Source organism: Dermacentor variabilis, chromosome 4 (assembly GCF_050947875.1).
Source record: "Dermacentor variabilis isolate Ectoservices chromosome 4, ASM5094787v1, whole genome shotgun sequence".
In the NCBI taxonomy this organism is placed as follows: Eukaryota; Metazoa; Arthropoda; class Arachnida; order Ixodida; family Ixodidae; genus Dermacentor; species Dermacentor variabilis.
Window position 1 is genome coordinate 177063889 of NC_134571.1, and position 18194 is coordinate 177082082.

Here is an 18194-nt window from a genome sequence, read left to right on the forward strand (position 1 = left end):
CTTTCGGATACCCTCTCTGACGGTGCTTCTCGGACCCCCAAGTAGGAAAAGAATACCTCTGCTCTTGAGATGGACGAAGAAGCTGTACTCTTACTGAAGTGCTACCAACAAACTTTCTATCCTAAAATAGGTCAATTGCGCTCTCTTCTATATCGAGGTAAAATGTGGCATTGTTTCGTTCGGAAAATACAACGCCTGCATTTAGCTCTGTATTTGTCGTTGTTGCCACTACTAAAACGTAGAGGTTTCAGCTCTTGTATAATACAGATACCACTACTGAAGGCGGGGGTTTTCATAACCATCCATGTTTTTTTCTTGTTCTCGCAGTTAAGACTCCAGCCACGGGAACAACGTAACCTCGATTCACTGATGTGCAACACCATGAAACGGATCTCTTCGCTCAGCTGCTTTTACTTGTGTGATTCAGTGTTAAGTAGTACTGCGATCACAGTTGCGGCCTTCTCAGCTGTCACTAGACTGTTGCGGTCTCGACTCGCCGCACTATCTCTGGACCACGTGCGACTGACCAATCTTTCCAAGGAAGCGTGTGCTTCGCTGGATGCTTTCATGACGGCAGTTTCGGAGACAAGCGCACTGAAGTCGCTCAAAGTCGTCAATACGTTCTTCACAAACGAGGTAACTTGCGTGCGTGCCTGCGTGTATCTGTCTGTGTGCCTGTATGTGTGCGTGCGCGCTAACAAATGTGGCACAGTTGCTTAGTGGATAGGGTAGAGCTGGAGTGATTGTAGTCTATAAATCTCTCCAAGCGAAAGAATACAGCTGCACAAAAATACTTCTCAAGCGCGCTCTTTTATCCCCGAGCGGTGTACTGTTATTAAATGTGACAATTATACAGTAACAAATTCTTGCGTTTCATTTCCCAAAGCCACACAGTGCGCCTCAATTGAGGGCTCGGGAATATTTTCGACATCTTGTGCGAGAAATTTTTTTACCACGAAGCTGTATTGGCCACCTCACAATGGGTCTGTCGTGTCCGCAGGCAAAAAAACTCGGGAGGCGTGCGCCGCGTGTGCCGCTGGGGTTCTTGCAGCACCAGCAGATGGCGCTCGCCTCCGCGGCAGCAGTGGCGCCGGCCGTGCGGGGTAACTATAAAAGAACCAGAAATGTCGCCTTCGCGCATAGCGTTCACTGTACTTGTTTCCCGGTAAAGATTACGGCTGTATACGCTGCAGTTGCCGGGAAGTGGACCTGCACTATACGAAGAAGGGAGCGTCGTAACTACGGCTTCCGTAGGTAAGAGAACCCGCCTAGGAACCGATGTGTAGTGTTACTGTGCCACGGGAAGGCCGCGTATAGTGAGGACTTCCGATGTCCAGCGTGCGTACGAGGCGCGGCGAAAGTGCGGTTCAGTGCATTTCTAATCAGCCTGGTCCACTCTCTCTAGGTGCACGAAGTAGTGGCCCAAGCCAAGTCGCGAACCGCTGAACCGTTATAGCCGAATAATTAGGTAAAGTTCATGTGAATGTCGCCATGTGAATAATTTGAAACTACGTTGCAATGGGTAATTGTTCTAGTCGTTCACGACTCCGTTGTCGAACCGCCTTAACAGCCTGGATTGGAGACCAGTTTTTTTCTTAGTGTGCCAAATTTCCATCTACGAGGGCTTTTGTATTCCTTCCGCGTGCACACGCGGGCATACAGTCAGGGATGAAACCGGACGACGGACGAGGGAGAACGTTACGGCCTCTAAGCACAACGCTTTTCAGGAAAATTTACAGACACGCGTCACCAGGCGGTCATAATTTTATCCAGTGCACCCCACCACATCTCCAAAGCTAAGCTGGCGGTGTACGCAAGGAGTGCACTAATTTATGATCAGTTATTGGTTGATGTGTAAGTTCTTCGGTAATGACCGAGATAGCTAGCAGACTTCACGTCGTCCTGCTTGTCATTCGCCGGGTATCGAACTAAATGAGTTGGAAAGCGCTAACTTTTTGTGTTTTCAATAAAGTCAAGGAATCGTAAAGCAATTTGTTTCAGCCAAACACCAGTTGCTTAGGCACTAAAGATCACTGTTTTAGCTGCCTTTAACAAGCACTAGAGTTGCTACTTACGCATTTGTAGGCACAGAAAACAGACATTTAGCCATGTATACGATAAATTAAGTTCTCCTGTCCGTCCGAGAACAACTTACGATTTTCTGAGAAATAAAGCCCGCTAAATGCCTGTTTCGTGAAATTCACTTTATTTTCGCAATACAATAAAAGGAGGTATCTGTCTGAAGATCTGTCTGAAACCAAGTGCGCCTAGACATGCAACCACGGGAAAAGTTTTGAAAGCAGTGACAAATAAGCACCATCTCAAGATGTTCGTGTTTCATATTGTGCCTATTTTTTCTGGGTATCAGCTTGTAAGGGCAAACAACGCTCAATATCCACCGATGTTACCCAGCACATACTTCTCGTTCGGTAGATTTGATGATCTATTGCCCTGTGGAATTACAAAATGTTCGCTGGTCAAAATCTGCAACAGTTCTTTCAATACCAAACACCTGATATTTTCGCACAATTTATTTCGAAGTTTCTAAATAGCTTTAACAGCAGCATATTCGTTAGGGATGACGACGAACGTTCTTTAAACTTCAAAGTTAGCCCCACGCTCGTAGTCAGAGTCGCAACAAGGCATTCAACTTTCCAGATATAAATTGAGCCCACAAGTCGGTTAAGTCACCTCCAAGTGTATCTTCGTGTTTAGCCAGCCGCAAAGCTGTTAATAAGAGCCTTAACACCGGCAACGTGTTCGCGGTAACAATCGGTTGCCTTCAGTCGAATTCCCCTGTGGGTTATAACATTGTAAAGAAGACAAGGCTAGCACAAACAGTCAGACTAATTTCTAGGCCCTGAAAATTGTATATAGGCACCAACATCGAGCTAATCATTCATAAGCCCGGTAATGACGTCACTAAAATGATTCTAGACATAGTATGTGCTTATATGTTTAATAGGCGCGATATGTAAGAAAAAACTAAGCATTCTGCCTAATGTTCTGGTTACTAATCATAAGTGATCAAATCAAATAAGAACTTGAGAAAAACAAACATGGGCGTGATCGCAAATCGTTGTTGCGTTCAGTTTGCGTTCAGTTTCGCCTCACGCGATTGGCCTAGGCTGCGCCCAGACGGCGGCTGACTACTCGGCGCGGCCTATATGCGTGAGCAGAAACTCAACGCGCATTTAGAAGAACGATCTCCGATCGCACCCCAGGTCAACACATTCTAAAACCCCGTTCACACTTGGAGATTTTCGGATGCTGATCTTGTCGGCGACAGGAAAACTTTCTTTGCGTCACGCAAAAAGCTCTCGTCTTGCCATTCGGTCCGATACAGATTTTTGTCGCCGAAAAAAAAAAGAAAGAGGCAACGCTTGTTTCAAGCAACGGAACACAATACGCATCTTTTATCGGAGAGTCATTTCGGTGGGGCGCATTTATACAGGGTCAAGCACGTCGCGTTTTGTGACTTAACACGTTCTATAACGCCTAATAGTTTCCACTAGCTGTTCAAGGTCCATTCTGGTGACTGAGGGATACATTTGTCTCCGAAATCTTCAGCGCCCATCCCGTCGTACTGCGTAATTTTGCTGGCTTGCTCCTGCTTCCCGTTTCCCATAGTATGTGGGATTTGTGTAATTTTTCTGCGAGCATGTGACCGCATGCGCCTACGTGACATAAGGTCTACGTTTGTTGTTTATGCAGTGTATCTGATCTTCTTTCAGTTACTTGTGCACATATGCGAAATACTTTTGCAATAACCGTGAATTCGGAACAAACCAGCAAGAAGTGAGAGTCCATGCACAACCCCTCTCTCGAGAGCTAATGAATGGCGACGGACATTTCGTCACGCACGACGACAGCTTCGTTGGGAACGTGGCCATTTTGTCGTCTACGAGATACCGCGAACTCGCGTGATGGAATGCTACCCAGTTTGAACGCGCTTTAGCAACTTCGTTGGAGGGAAGTAACAAAAATAGTAGGCCACCTTAATATTTGACTTACGCGTCTCTTGGTGGCACTAGCACCTCGGCATTGGTGTTCATTTGCTTGAGCCAGTGAACGTCTTTACCCTGGCACCATAAGCGGGCGAGGAGCGAGAGAGCGAGTTGCAAGCGCAGCACGCGTCACCTAGCGAGGCGTAGCCTCCTAGCGGAGAGCGCCCGATGCGCATCTTACGCTGCTGACGTCGCAGCAAGTAATGAGCACGCAGGTGAGGGCCTCCAGAGAAGCGAGAGAGGACATCCGCTCTACTAGGCAGATGTTCAGTCTCTGCGAGGCAACTCTTTTCCATTGCTTAGCATGTTAAATATCAGGCCACCTTCTTGTGTGAGACGTCATTAGTGACGACATTACTTCCGCTTTCTACTTTCGTCTTTCCAGGAATTTCTTCAAAGTAGTGCTCACGGGGCGCGTCTAAAATCTACGATTATGTGCTTTGGTGTACGGTAATCAGAAATTTCGAATTCTATTTATTCCACACACTTCGGTAACCCAACTTGTAACTGAACTTGTGCTCTGATATCATATCTACAATAAAACCCACGAATATTGTACTCTACTATTTCTTTGCTTTTTTCTGATTAATTTTGAATTTCGTCCCCGGTCGTCTCAAGAGGTGAACCGGAAGTCCTGCGCAATAACCAAGAGTCTCACTCGATGGTCGTGCCACTAAAAAGCTTAAAAGGAAGCAAAATAACTGACAGAATTCAACCACGTGTACTGCAACACACGTTTGCTTCAGATAAGACGCGCACGAAAGACACATGCGTGACGACAGGGCTTGCAAATGCTAACTGAAAGCAAATGCCAACTACTCCAAGAAGGAGCGCCCTTTAAAACCCACATATCCAATGGCGATATTGTAATCTTGAGATTACGAAATCGAATGCGCGTCAGGTCATTGTTGTTGGGCATTAAAACCGAAGCACGGTCCTGTACGTAATAATTGTGGACTGAACATTTCGTCTTTAGAATTTGCTTTTGAAAAATTGCACATGCTATGTGTGACGGGTAAGATGCTACGACAACATAATTGGAACTAAACAGTAGTTGACTCTAAATATTCCACTCTATTTTTTTCACTAGTATAGACGTCGCAGCAACGTTTCGCGCTTGCCTGTATGCAACGTCACTTGGATATCGTGAAGTGGTGAACGAGACTAAATGCTCCACTAGAAAATTATTTACGTTTCAGGTTTCTAAATTTGGAAGCACACATTATGAGTTACAGTCGTTGTACTGTAACTCATGCTGTACGAGCAGAATTTTGTCGAGTTTCGCAGGCATCTAGATTTTCATCGAGTGGCCACATACGTTTACCTGAAATCGTCGAGTAAATTTTTTAAAAGAATATCAGTAGGACGTAGTTTACTATGTTGCTTTGCTATCCTCCCGCATATTAGTTAGCTAATGTGTTTAACCCTTCATTTTTCCTCCTTTCCGTGTTTACTCCATTTCGCATTCCTTCTTTCCACTAGAATCATTTATATTCTACCTTTCTGCTCATTTCCTGCTAATTTGTTTTCAATCTACCCCATTAATGTCCCATCTCTTTCGCATTGCTTGCATAAAGGCGGGAAATATGCAGTAAAACCCAACCAATTTTTGGCGGTGGGTTAGATCGTGCTTAATGATAAATCTGACACGTAACCTTCGGTTTTAGCTGTCCTACACTTTAAAATCTTCCCGTCTTTACCATCTGTCAAACGATTTTGCCAACTGTTAATCGAAGGCTTCTACAACAGAGATAGATTACCCCTGATTACAAATTCACTGCCGTCCGCGAAGGCGCTTTCTTTCCTCATTGATAGCCGATTCGTTACTTTAAAGGTTCTCAGCTGCACTCTTTGCCGAACTCTGCCTGCTAAATATGGGCCTCTGTTGCAAATAACAGCTTTGACACATTTAGAATCACCCCTTACTTCGTTTACCAACTTCGATTTTATCGCACACTGTGAGGCCTCTTGGTCTTTTTGTTTCTTCTTAAATCTTCTTGTTCGCGTTATCTTTTTAGTGTGTCCACGTTCTTGAAGCCTAAGCATTCAAACCCTTTAACTTCGTGCGAACCCGCTCAACAACCCCTGGTGAGCATCCTTAACGTTCAAATTAGCCCCCGTAAGTTACAAGTGCTAAAATGCATGCATTTTATTCTTTTCCTTTTCAAGAACAACGATGCATTGCCGTTTATAATTTAAAATTGCTGTGGCATGTGCTTTCATTTCTAATCACCAGCAGGTTTGCTACACAGGGACCGTGGCCCATGTTATTGCAACGCGAGTTTCATGCACTCTCAATCGTTCAGCTTTGATGCGTGGCTTTATGGCGATTCTGCAATCGCAGGCGAGCGCTGCGCAGCGCGATAAAACGCACAGATCCAAAACGCTGTCGTATTAATAATAAAGGCCACATACTCGCCTCTTTGTAGGTGCGCTAATAGATGATTGCGACACGTTTTACATACTTCAATCCTTAGTCACGAGCGCGTATAAAGGATAGAACATTTCTAGCATGAAATAGAAGAGCCGGAATCACTGACACGCGATATTGCGAGAACCAGCCGCACCTGCTGCTACCACCGCCCCAGAATCATATGTGATTTGCGTGAGGGCACAAGTTTGGCCAATAAGTTTCTTGCAGTTTAGTCGTGCTCGCCGTGTTGACTGTGTACCTGTGCTCACTGGCCTGTGCATCACAGTATCTTCTTCGGCTAAACTGCTACTTCTGCAGCTTCACAAGAATTATGGTAAATCTGGAACTCGTCATCTTTTATCAGTTTGTATCGTTACCTATTTGCCTGACAGTCCTTTGAAATACGAGCTTTTTGTCTGTAGTCCGTGCTCTTTATGTTTTGCACGGTGCGGTTTGCATAAGGTTCATACATTCGACCCCCTAAACTGCCCTTAATATGTTTAGACGTTTGGACGTCCTGGTTTACCAATATGGCAAATCATCGCGCTGACACACGGAAATGTAATAGAAAAATACCTCTGTTCATGGTTAGCGCTCGACTGTCATCTCAAATTTCGTCCTCCTCTGGCTCTTGCGTCTTTGTCGTGGCGTAACTCACAATATTGTCCGCTTCATATCATTTATCACATCTTGAATGTCCCAAAGTTGCAGAAAGTGACTGTCATACTCAGGTCGATGGTAGCTTAGATTTTCTCTTTCGCTACCCTCCATAATCCTCCCTAATCGGCCATCCAAAATATTTATAGCAAGCATACATTGTAAGAGATTTTGTCTTCCTCTACAAGCACTTCTCAGCTGATATTTTGGTTCAAAAAATTATGACAGCCGTAGAATCGGTAGATGTATACTGAGGTGTTTAGTGGTGCTTCCTCAATGGTTTCTTTAATTGCGTGTATCTAAGGTGGATCTCTGCATTGTCTCATCTTTATCTTAATTACGTTAATCGAGAAGAACAAGTTTTTAATCAAAACGGTATCCTTTAGATGTAACATAGTCAGCGGTTTTGTTGGCATAAAGTAGAATACATTTGTACAATTGTTAGTACTTGTGACTGCACGTAGCATTGAATATTTCATAAATCGTGTTTGTCATGCACCTCTTTCTAAGGTACACTAACAATTTACCATTTGAGCAATAAGAAATGTAGTTGTGGTTGACACCTATGGTTCAAAATAAGGTTTTTATGGGGGCGAAATGGAAAACCACCAGTCTATTAGGTGTAGGTCCACATCAAAGAAGGACAGGTTGTCACAATTAATCCAGAGTCGCCCACTACGGTGTCCTTTATAATGAAATCGTGGTATTCACACGTAGAACTCCACAATTATTTTTTCGAAATTAATAATAATAAACAGTGGTGTACAGGTTACTTGCGAGCAGAAATTGCAGTGTACTCAGTGATTAGGAACTAAATGCCGGGATATTGCTGTAGCGTCACGGTTTATTGTAACATTAGGGCGGCTTGTAATGTAAGGCTCTAAACCTCTGAAGCAAAAAAAAAAAACTTTAAACAATTTGTCCCCTTGCAGAGGAACCGTGACGTTACAGGGAAGTATTTCGCAAACATTTTTTTTCTGTGTATGACTCGGTTTTCTGGCTCACTTGAACGGACACTCTGCAATGAGGCGCTTTGCGTAATCTTTGAGTCTAGGCTGCTCAGCCCTCCTTTTATGAAACGGCGACAGACTTTTGTAGAACTAATTTTATTGTTGTTTTCACTTGCCGCGTACGCATGTTTCTGTCTAGGTGTTTGACTTCGTCGGAAAGCTGCTGCAGGCCCTGGAAAAAAGCACCAACATCTCTTGCCTAACCTTGGATGCCACCTTTTCATCTCACCAGTGCGGTTCAAGCTTCAAGCGAATGCTTGCCAGACCTTCGGCTCCTCCTGTCGTGACTGTATTTTGCCACAACCACACTTACCGCACCAAGGCAAACATGGTGTTCGGAGCGCTCATTACCAACAAAACAGTGACCAAGCTCACCGTAGAGGGCTTCAAATTGGGTGTCTTGGATTCTAAGTCACTCTCGCAGTTCCTTGCCTCCAACAATACCATTCAGGAGATGACACTGGTTAATATTCGGTGGGACTTGAGGAAACAAAAACCTCAGGTGAGGAAGACTTCTACGTGTTTCAACTTGTTGAGTAGCACACGCTAGAAACTCCTATTGTGTTAGCACAATAAATTTCAATCGCGTGATGTCTTCATAGGTCAAAACTAAGCCTAACACTTTCTCTTTTATAAGGATGACTAATGTTCTAAATATGCAGACGTTATTATTTTAAAGTAAATACATAAAGGCGCCTAAATAAGGAGCGCATTTTTTCTCACTGTCAACGTTCATTTCGTGAAAGAAACGTTTTTAAAGAACAGTGTTTCTTTAAAGACGTTCAGTAGTTAATCAGTGAACCAAAATATTTTTAGACCCTCGTATTCCCGCCACGGCGTCTATACATTGTCTGATCTATGTCCTTCGGCTTTCCTTGCAGTTTGGTGTGTCTATCAAACAGGTAATTAGTGACAAAGAACACGTCAAATAAAGGAATAAGATGAATGCTCACAACGGTCTTCAAGCTCAACCACTCGAATCGTCAAGACACGCGCTCATTCACGCGCAAAGCTACCCTACGCATGGTCGTCGCCTTAACGAACACAAATAACATTTATAACGAAGCTTATCTAGCTTAGCACAATCGCTATATGCTATGATCGGGTCACGTGCATCCACAACATGAATATTGTGCCCCTCTTGCCATGCGTGCCAGAGATATTGGCCTACTGAAGGTATAGGCGCAGGCTACTGGTCTCTCCATGAGGCCAGCAGGCTGCGCCTATAATTTCAGTAAGCCAATATCTCTGGCACGAATAACAGGCTCTCCATGAGGCGAAAGTGACCAAATTTGAACGACTGCATTTCGAAGAGTGATTTGAAAGGCCTTATTTGGGATAAGACCCTTATTCAAAAGAATGTCTAATAATTCCATCTTCGGCGTGTTGGTCATTCAGTGTTTGACGAAAAGAAGGCGTCTTGTTCATGAGAATAACTGTAAGTGAATAAAATTTTAGGAATAAATTAGTGTTAGAGACTACTCGTGCTTTAATATACACATAGTCACTCTTGCATGAAAGGTGGAACGCGCTAGGTGCTCTTCCGCTCGGCTTTTGCCAAGAGATTTTATGACTGGTGGCGATTTTATGACCTTATCGACGGGATGAAACTCAATGCTATGGAATCTTGAGGCATCTCGAAATGAGGCGGTAAAACATGTCTTACAATAGGTAACGGTGAGGCTCTACCGGAATTGTCTTTATTTTTACCCAGCCTCTACTTTCGCAGTGCAAGTCCTTGTGCACTTCTTTTTGACTTCAGTGTAGTGGTATTTACAAGATTGCTACGCATCTCGGCTTCAGTTTATATCGCCTTTGCTGCCAATATCATCTACTAATGCAATCGTCCGCCTTTTTCAAACACTTCTTTTTCGATGATACAGGTCGGCACTCGCCGTATGCAGAGGCAATATCTAGTCAGACAATAATCATGTCATACATTAGACAATAAGGCAATTTGTGTGTCGATTCGTTATCCGCGCGAACTGTTGTGTTGGAGATGTGAGTACATACCACCTAAATATCGATTTCTAATTGACTGTGAAGGTTGTCAAAGTTGCTTACCCGAATACAACTACACCACACATGTAATTACAGCAGTGAAAGAGGGGGCGTTATCTATCACTGATATTTTAGCTGCTACTTTTCCTGCACAGCCAACGGATTCAAGCGGATATGTTAGGAGCGGATAGAACCCGTAGAAGCTGCTGCATATGCTCAATGCGCACAACATATGTCGGAAACTTTCTAATTGCCTTGTCGGCGAAAGCTTACAGAAAATTTACACAAAATTTTTTAGATATTCGTAACTTGCGAATGAAAATCATGAATATGCTGAAATAGAATGCGTTTTCTCAAGGTGCTAGACAGAGGTAAACTTCTGCAAAATAGGAGTCGTTTATTTCTGTACCTTTCCTTCTTGATTTCTAGCTTTGCTATGGGCGTCTAATTTGGATGGAGGTTCAGTTTTGTTACAAATAGTTCCCTGTATGACAAATATTGCGAAATATATATTCTGCCTATATGCGAGCATGCATTTACAAAATTTTTTATGTGCCATGTGAGTTTTTTTAAGTACACATGCAAGGCTTTCTGGACTCTGTAAATGGAAGGCACTTCACACTTCCGCATTTGTGTGTGTTGTAAAAGAGTACAGTTGAGCCTCAGCTTGCAGCTTTTGCTCAGCTACTCGCTTTCCTAGAACAACTGTACAACGTCTGATAATTGATAGAGATAAATCAAGAACTAATTCTTCTGTCTAACACTTTGTATTCCGACAAGCAGACGATCAGGTGGCATGCTGACCGTTTGGCGGATGGCCTCAGGCAGGCAAAGTCACTCCGGCGCCTCACCCTGGGATCTGACTTTTCTGCTGCCGAGATTCGTTGGATCATCAAAGCCACTCATGTATGCGAGTCCCTGAAAGAGTTCCACTTTTCGGTTGTCCTTGAGGACGATGTTGATCCCATATCTGCTGCGCGTCAGGAGATGGCCAACAAGTGGAAGATCACAATTGGAGAGTGAGTAATTTGATTACTTCTCTACGTTCTCGAGATTGCAAAACCTGCAAGGCGAGTGTGGTGCCCAGAGGCGAAGAGCTTGTGTATGCTGTTTACTTGAAGTAATAGGAGCAGCAAGTGTATTATTGAATCGCTCAGTTCTTGTTGGCTATATGAATCTGGAAATAGTCGGTACATAAATATTATAACTAAAACTACATTCTTTACCATGTCACGATGGAAAGAAATCTTAACTTAGGCGCAAGCTTTGAAGTTGAATATTCCATTGAAGCGATATTATTGAAGCTAATATCGCGGTCGCGGTGTCGTCGACGTTGGCGCAGAACAGCAGCACTGGCAATGCACTGTTTGTTCTCTTGTTACCATAAATTCCTGATGGCTCTATGTTCATGGCCCACATTCAAAGCACACTGTATGCTATCATTCATTAGGTAGCTGCTGTTCTACCGAACCTTATTGGCTTGCATTGTGACAGTGTTCAAAACATACGCCCAGGCCGTGTATAATATCAAGCCTTTCTATGCATCGAAAAAGGGGCCTATTCAGCATAAACCATAGCAAGACTCCGTGGGTAGCTGCTGTTATACAGGGTTTGGTTTGGAGCCTGTAGATATAGCACAACCCACTACAAGGGATTGGCCATGAATCGGGCGGCAGTGGGTCGTAAAAGAATAAATAGCTAAATAAGATTTTCTCTTTACTAAAAATGAGATATTAAATGAATTCTAATCGTTAATCATAATTTTCATGCTATACTTTCTTAAAATTAGAAGTTAACATTATTGGCTTCTTGTTGTGAAAAATACAACAGTTAAATTAGCATGGAAGTCTCCTTGTTTCCATTACAAAATTATATATGGCATCACATACGTTCCTATTACAGTGTGCTAGTGCCGACGCCCCCAGAGACAGAATGATAGGTAGCGTAATGGCTAATCCAAGTTGGCGTAAGGGACCTTCTAGAAGTCATTTTCTATGCACGTTGAACCTACGACACTCTATAAAGAAATGATCCATAGTTTCGGGTTCATTGCAGTAGAAACATTTAGGAGAAGGTGCCAAACCAGACCTTTGGGAATAGAAATTAAGCCTTGGTATTATGCAACGCATACGCGTAAACGAAACTTCAAGTTTTCTTGTTACACACCATCCGCTGTGCCAAGGAAATCTAAGGGGCTGAAAATCGGCGTTATCAAATACACATGATTTGGCATGTTCTTCTTGAATGGAAATTTTTTAAAATCTTGCAGAAGTGACGTATGCCGGAGGGTTTATGGTCCTCAGTACCGGGAATTTAAGAGATGCCGCTGCTAGTGCGTCTGCTGACTTGTTTAAAGTGAGCCCCACGTGCCCTGGCACCCATACCAGACGGATGAGGCGTAAATGTTGAGGAATGAATGAATGAAATTCTCGGAGAATGATACTTGAATTGGGCACACATAAAGCGGAGCAAACAGACAAGGAGTCGATTAAGATTACGGCTGAAGAAATAGATATGGGAAGTTTCCGTAGAGCTAGGATGATCGCCAATAACTCTGCTTGAAATACTGGCGTAAAGTCGGGTAGTCAAAGAGAGAAAGACCAAATTAATGATGTCTAAAAAATGCCCACTCCGGCCTTCTCTTCACTGACAGAAGTATCTGTGGCTATTACGGCATTTATTTGGAGGTTTTCAAGGTGGTCATCTAATAAACCTTTTAGGTATCGAATAGGTAGGAGCTTAGCGTTATTGGGAAATATCTCGCCAAATTCAACACTTACTGTCGAAGTAGGTAAATTTAGAAAAGCCGCATCACGGATTGATATTCGTAATGTCTCTAATAGCTTCCGCACAAAAACTACCTGGGGTCAATGCAGTCTGGACCATTGATTCTCAATGAATGCAGTTGGTTCTGCAATAAAAATATAGTACGGGTGTTTCTGGGGAGAAGCATAGATGTTTAGAAATGTTTGAACTGTCAGTATACGAAATCGAGTTTGAAGAGAAGGCAGATGTGTTCTATGATATAAAATGTTATTGGCTACAAATTTCCGAAGGCCGAGGCACAGATGTGGTGATTCGCGTTCTAAAAGAACCAGAGGACGTAACTTATACGTAGGACCTCCTGAAAATAACACGCATCCAAACTCTAGAATGGGGCGGACATACATACAATAAATCATCAGCAAGGTCTCCCTGCGCATTCCAAAACGACTGCTGCAGACTCTTCGTAATAAACTAACATCTCGTGCTCCTTTAAACTCGATGTATTCTACGTGTGTCTGCCAATCAAGCCTTTCGGTGTAAATCATTCTCAGATATTTTAAAGAATGTACCTGCGGAATAATCTGGCCATACCACAGTGTTATTCGGATAGGAAAAGTTAAGGGAAAGACAATGATCGCACTTTTGTTAACTGTTAGCGACATTTGTATTCCTTTTAGCCAAATTTCAATCTGATTCAAATGCGACTGCAAAGTTTTATATAGGCTATGTATATCATTCGATACCGTGAAAAATGCGATATCGTCAGCGTATACGTATACCTGTACGTCATGATGTGTCGGGATGTGATTTAGTAAAATATCGAATAATACTGCGGAAAGTACTGCACCTTGAGGAACGCCCCTTGTCTGTTTGTAACTTTTAGAAGAAACACCGTTTTGATAGCAATGAAATGTTCGTCCGCTTAGAAAATTTTGAATCCATGCAATGATAGGCTGTTGAAGATTCACACTATAGAGTCTGTTGATTAAAAGTATTGTGGTCGACACTGTCATACGCCTTCGCAATGTCTAATGTTATAAGGCCGCGTACTGGTTTTTGCGCCGAGCGAGTTGAATTCTACTCTCCAAGTCAACATGAGCACACCAAATTAAGCAGCCGGGTCTGAATCCTATTTGAGAATCACTTATTTTGTTCTCGCCTATCCAACTATCGACGTGACCATACAGAACTCTCCCGACGTATGAGAAAGCTTCGTTTCCTTCTTCGTCGTTCTAGTTCCGGAAAGCTACCCCGCTCGCAGAAGTTAACGAAAAGTTTGGTTCCAGCGCCTACAGGTGTTGAAGGCCCGTTTAACCATAGAGCCACCCGGTACTCTCAAGGTACAGGATCTTGTCTTGCCGTCTCTTCCTCTATGGAGCTCCTCTATTCGTACAATATTCCATAGTTGCCGGGGCTTGTTTGACTGTTGTAGAAGTTCGAGTTCACCTTTCTTAATTCTGTCGAACGAGGTTGCTGACTTCGGGCTGGGCATTGTTCTTAACTCAGAAAGGTATTCATTGGACCAATGCACCCAGAAAGTTCTTCGCGCTTTCAACAGCGGAGCTGTTCTAAGTTGAGCCAACGCCGCCTATTGTCCGGTGTGATAGCAGTGCGGTAGGTTGCGGAGTCTGTGTTGTGTCCCAAACACTGGCGCATACCAACTATGGTGGATTGGCCAAGAAGCACCTGAGTCACTACTACTCTATGCTTCTGGTGGTGGTGGTGGTGGAAACAATTTTATTGAGATTCTGCTCAGTTTGATCTGGGATGTTAAAGAAAGGGTCGCCCCCTCATGAGGAGCGACCCTTTCAGCCCAGGCAACGAGGGCTTACCCCCTCCCAGGTTAACTCTATACTTCTGCTTACCATTCTCTTCCTCTTCTGCACTGTTGGCGTTCTTCGTTACTGTTACAACACTTACATATATATATATATATATATATATATATATATATATATATATATATATATATATATATATAATATTGCTACGGAATAGTATTACCAATGACGAAGAGGTGAGCAGTAAGAAGCCGACGACGACGATTAGAGGCTAGCGCGGGCTGTTGCCTCTCGCCAAGTGCGGCGTATTACGTTGTAAATGTACTTGCATATAGCTTTTCATCTGCGTCTTCTTACGTAACATATCTGGTGGAGGTGGACGTTCGCTGTACCTCGTCACGGAGCTTCGCAGTGGACGGTACGTCGAGCCTACCTTCATGGCTCCCGGCGATGACAACTCGACTCAGCCGCCCCCGACACCTGCTGCCACTTCGACGACCTACATCACTCTCCCTGCTCCTCGTGATCCTGGCGTATTCTCGAGCAAAGATGGGGAAGATATCGACGACTGGGTCAGCCTGTACGAACGCGTCAGCCGCAATAACAGGAGGGACCCTACCATCATGCTCGCCAACGTAGTCTTTTACCTCGGTAGCACACCTCGAGTTTGGTTTTGGACTCACGAAGATGAGCTCACCAGTTGGGATTCGCTCAAACAAAAGCTCCGAGACTTGTTCGGCAACCCCTACGGTCACAAACTTGCCGCGCAAAAGGCGCTTTCCGGCCGTGTGCAGACGGCAACAGAGCCCTACGTCACGTACATTCAGGACGTCTTGGCTCTGTGTCGCAAAGTTCATGCACACACGACTGAGTCAGACAAGGTATCCCATATCCTCAAAGGCATTGCCGATGACGCCTTCAACTTGCTCGTATTCAACAACGTCGCCATGGGGGATGCTGTTATAAGATTGCCGCCGCCTGGAACTCGCTAAAAGCCGACATATCGACCAGCAGTTTGCCCGTTTGCCCAACACCCCAGCGACATCTTCCTGTGCCGACGCTCCTCGTCCCAACAACACTGGCGATATTACCAAGATCGTCCGGCGTGAGATCGAGGCCACCTATCCGGCTGCCTTCGACTCCAGTCCCACCAACACATCTGCAGTCACGGTCTCACTGATCCAGGCAGTTGTCCGCCAGGAGTTCGAAAATATGGGCCTTCACACCATCTGCTCGACCCATCGCCCTGATACCCATCCGGCTTCTTCGATTCCGCCCCGTCCCGCATCTTCTTACCCACCACGTTTCCGCAACCCATCTGAATGGCGCACTGCTGACGACAAGCCCATTTGTTTTCACTGCCGTCGCATCGGGCACATTTCTCGGCACTGTCGAAGTCGCTGGACTTCCCGGACCCGGTCTGCTTATACTGCCTACTCTCGCCCCTCAGGTGGCCCTTCTCCTCCCTATGCCACACACTCCGATAATGCCGCCATTGACTCTGCTGCGCCGAACCGCCCCTATTCTCGTTCACCTTCGCCCCAACGACGACAATCTCGCTCTCCCCAGCCCCGTCGTTCCTTTTCGCCGACTCCCTTCGGACGCCGTTCCCAGCCGGAAAACTAGATGACGCAGCGCCTCGAGGTGACGCTGCATTGCTCCCTACGCCGCCAAATCCTCCACTGACGTTGCCCACTCATCGAACCTTCTTGACGTGCGAGTCGACGGTGTACCTGTATCAGCTCTTATAGACACTGGGGCGCATTTGTCGGTAATGGGCGCTGACCTTCGTACCCGCCTGAAAAAAATAATCACGCCCGCCACGACGCATGTTGTCCGTGTCGTCGATGGCAGAACAACACCCGTAATTGGTAGGTGTGCCGACCGTGTCTCCTTCGCCGATCGCTCCACAATTGTTCTATTCAGTCATGGCCCACTGTCCCCACGACATCATCCTCGGCTTAGACTTCCTCTCCGCACATTCTGCTCTCATCGATTGTTCCGCCAGTACTCTCCGCCTTGACCTGCCTGTTCTGGATCCCGCTGAACCACACCCCAGTCACCTCAGTTCCGTCGACTTCGTTCGCTTGCCACCTTCGGCACTGACTTACGTTGACCTAGTGTCATCCCCACCAGTGCCCGACGGTCACTATATCGCGGCTCCTATGCAAGACCTTACACACGGGATCACGGTACCTCATACCGTTTTATCTATTACGGCGAATTGCGTCTGCCTGCCAGTGGTCAGTTTGGCTTGACGACACAAGTGCTGCCACGCGGGATGTCTCTGGCCCAGCTTTGCTCATTTGAGGATCACTCAATAGCATCTGTTGAGGTAGACGACAATTCAGCCGATCCTCCTTTGCCATCGCAGTCGACAACTTGTACCATCGCCGACTTACAGAAAATGATTGCGCCGGACATGCCGTCTGAGCACGCTCGTGAGCTCTACCGCGTTCTGTTTTCCTACAACGATATTTTTGACTTTAACGATCGTCCTTTGGCCCAAACAACAGCTGTTAAACATCGCATTAATACCGGCGATGCCCCTCCTATTCATCGCCGCCCGTATCGAGTGTCACCGGCTGAGCGTCAAGTTATTCACGCAGAAGTTCGCAAAATGCTTGTCAGGAACATCATAGAACCGTCATTTAGTCCATGGGCGTCACCTGTTGTACTGGTAAAAAAGAAGGATGGCTCATGGCGCTTTTGCATAGATTATCGGCACCTTAACAGGGTTACCAAAAAGGTCGTGTATCCCCTACCTCGGATCGATGACGCCCTTGACTGCCTCCATGGTGCTCGCTACTTCTTCTCTATTGACCTCCGCTCCGGCTACTGGCAGATTGCCGTGGACGATCTCGACCGCGAGAAGACTGCTTTTGTAACTCCGGACGGCCTTTATCAATTCAAAGTGATGCCGCTCGGTCTATGTAACGCTGCTGCCACTTTTGAACGCATGATGGACTCCCTTCTTCACGGTTTCAAATGGTACACATGCCTGTGCTACTTCGACGACGTTATAGTATTCTTCCCAACGTTCGCTACGCACCTCGAGCGCCTCTCGGCAGTCCTGGACGTTTATCGTCGCGCCGGTCTGCAACTGAACGCATCGAAGTGCCAATTCGGCCGTCGCCAGATTACCGCCCTTGCGCATCTCGTTGACGCGAACGGAGTGCAACTGGACCCAGGCAAGATCCATGCTGTTACGCACTTCCCTGTTCCAAAGTGTGTCAAGGATGTGTGCAGCTTCATCGGCCTTTGATCCTACTTCCACCGTTTCGTGAAAAATTTCGCGGCCATAGCACGACCACTAACCGAGCTTTTGAATAAAGACGCCCCTTTCCAGTGGGGCGATAACGAGGCCTCTGCATTCTCGCATCTAATCGACGTTCTCACAACGCCTCCCGTTCTGGCCCATTTCGATCCTTCTGCGCCTACCGAAGTTCGTACTGATGCCAGCGGTCACGGAATTGGCGCAGTACTGGCACAACGCCAGCGCGGCAACGACCGTGTTATCGCTTACGCCAGCAGGCTCCTCTCACCCTCCGAGCGCAAC

General features: G+C 45.4%; 1 protein-coding gene across 1 annotated transcript in view; it reads left to right on the forward strand.

Annotated features, from left to right (window-relative positions):
• Window positions 1-538: 538 nt before the first annotated feature.
• LOC142578438 (uncharacterized) overlaps window positions 539-18194 on the forward strand; it is a 49277-nt gene continuing 31621 nt past the window's right edge. The window contains exons 1-3 of the mRNA XM_075687823.1: window positions 539-636; window positions 8227-8589; window positions 10872-11107. Coding sequence (XP_075543938.1) covers window positions 568-636; window positions 8227-8589; window positions 10872-11107 — 668 coding nt within the window. The 5' untranslated portion in view covers window positions 539-567. The remainder of the gene's footprint in view (window positions 637-8226; window positions 8590-10871; window positions 11108-18194) is intronic.